General features: G+C 37.6%; 1 protein-coding gene across 2 annotated transcripts in view; it reads left to right on the forward strand.

The window, feature by feature from the left end:
- The window catches only part of LOC113209997 (ATPase ASNA1 homolog), a gene marked incomplete at its 3' end in the record, with an annotated part of 28,570 nt that extends 27,905 nt beyond the window's left edge, over positions 1-665 (forward strand). For both annotated transcript variants that reach the window (XM_052271849.1, XM_052271850.1), the window contains 3 exon segments: positions 17-164; positions 269-423; positions 515-665. In XM_052271849.1, coding sequence (XP_052127809.1) covers positions 17-164; positions 269-423; positions 515-665 — 454 coding nt within the window.
- Between the last annotated feature and the right edge of the window lie 70 nt (positions 666-735).

The following is a 735-nucleotide window of genomic DNA, read 5'->3' on the forward strand; positions in this document are numbered from 1 at the left end:
TTTTCTATGTTTACAGTTGCAGTTTAGCTGTACAACTCTCAAAAGTCAGAACAAATGTTCTGATTATTTCTACTGATCCAGCTCACAACATATCAGATGCATTTGACCAAAAATTTTCTAAAGTTCCAACCAAAGTAAATGGATTTGACAACTTGTTTGCCATGGTAAGGATTCATCTCGATATTCTCCAGTTTTCTTTTATTTCTGTTTCACATTTGCAGAGGACAGTATATTTAGTTCTAGCACTAACTTGGCTTGTGTTTCATAGGAGGTAGATCCCAACATTGGCTTCAATGAACTCCCTGAAGAATATTTTGAAAACAATGACAGTGAGGCGATGGCCATGAGCAAAGAAGTAATGCAAGAAATTATTGGATCATTTCCTGGCATTGATGAGGCTATGAGTTACACTGAAGTTATGAAGTGAGCAATCTTTCTGTCTGTTGAGTTACTTTGCAAATATGCAGATAAAATATGCAGAACTAAGGTTTTTATGAAAAACAATCTTTTTCAGACTGGTGAAAGGGATGAACTTTTCAGTGGTTGTGTTTGATACAGCCCCAACTGGCCACACACTACGTCTCCTGTCCTTTCCTCAAGTGGTTGAGAAAGGTTTAGGGAAGCTGCTACGTTTGAAAATGAAGATCAGCCCCTTTATCACCCAGGTTTGTTATTAAAACACTCAAACTGGTTTTTCAAAAGAGGAAGAGTGAGGGCAAGTACTTTTCTTCCAAC

Source organism: Frankliniella occidentalis, unplaced genomic scaffold (genome assembly GCF_000697945.3).
Source record: "Frankliniella occidentalis isolate FOCC.00 unplaced genomic scaffold, Focc_3.1 Scaffold176, whole genome shotgun sequence".
Taxonomy (NCBI): Eukaryota; Metazoa; Arthropoda; class Insecta; order Thysanoptera; family Thripidae; genus Frankliniella; species Frankliniella occidentalis.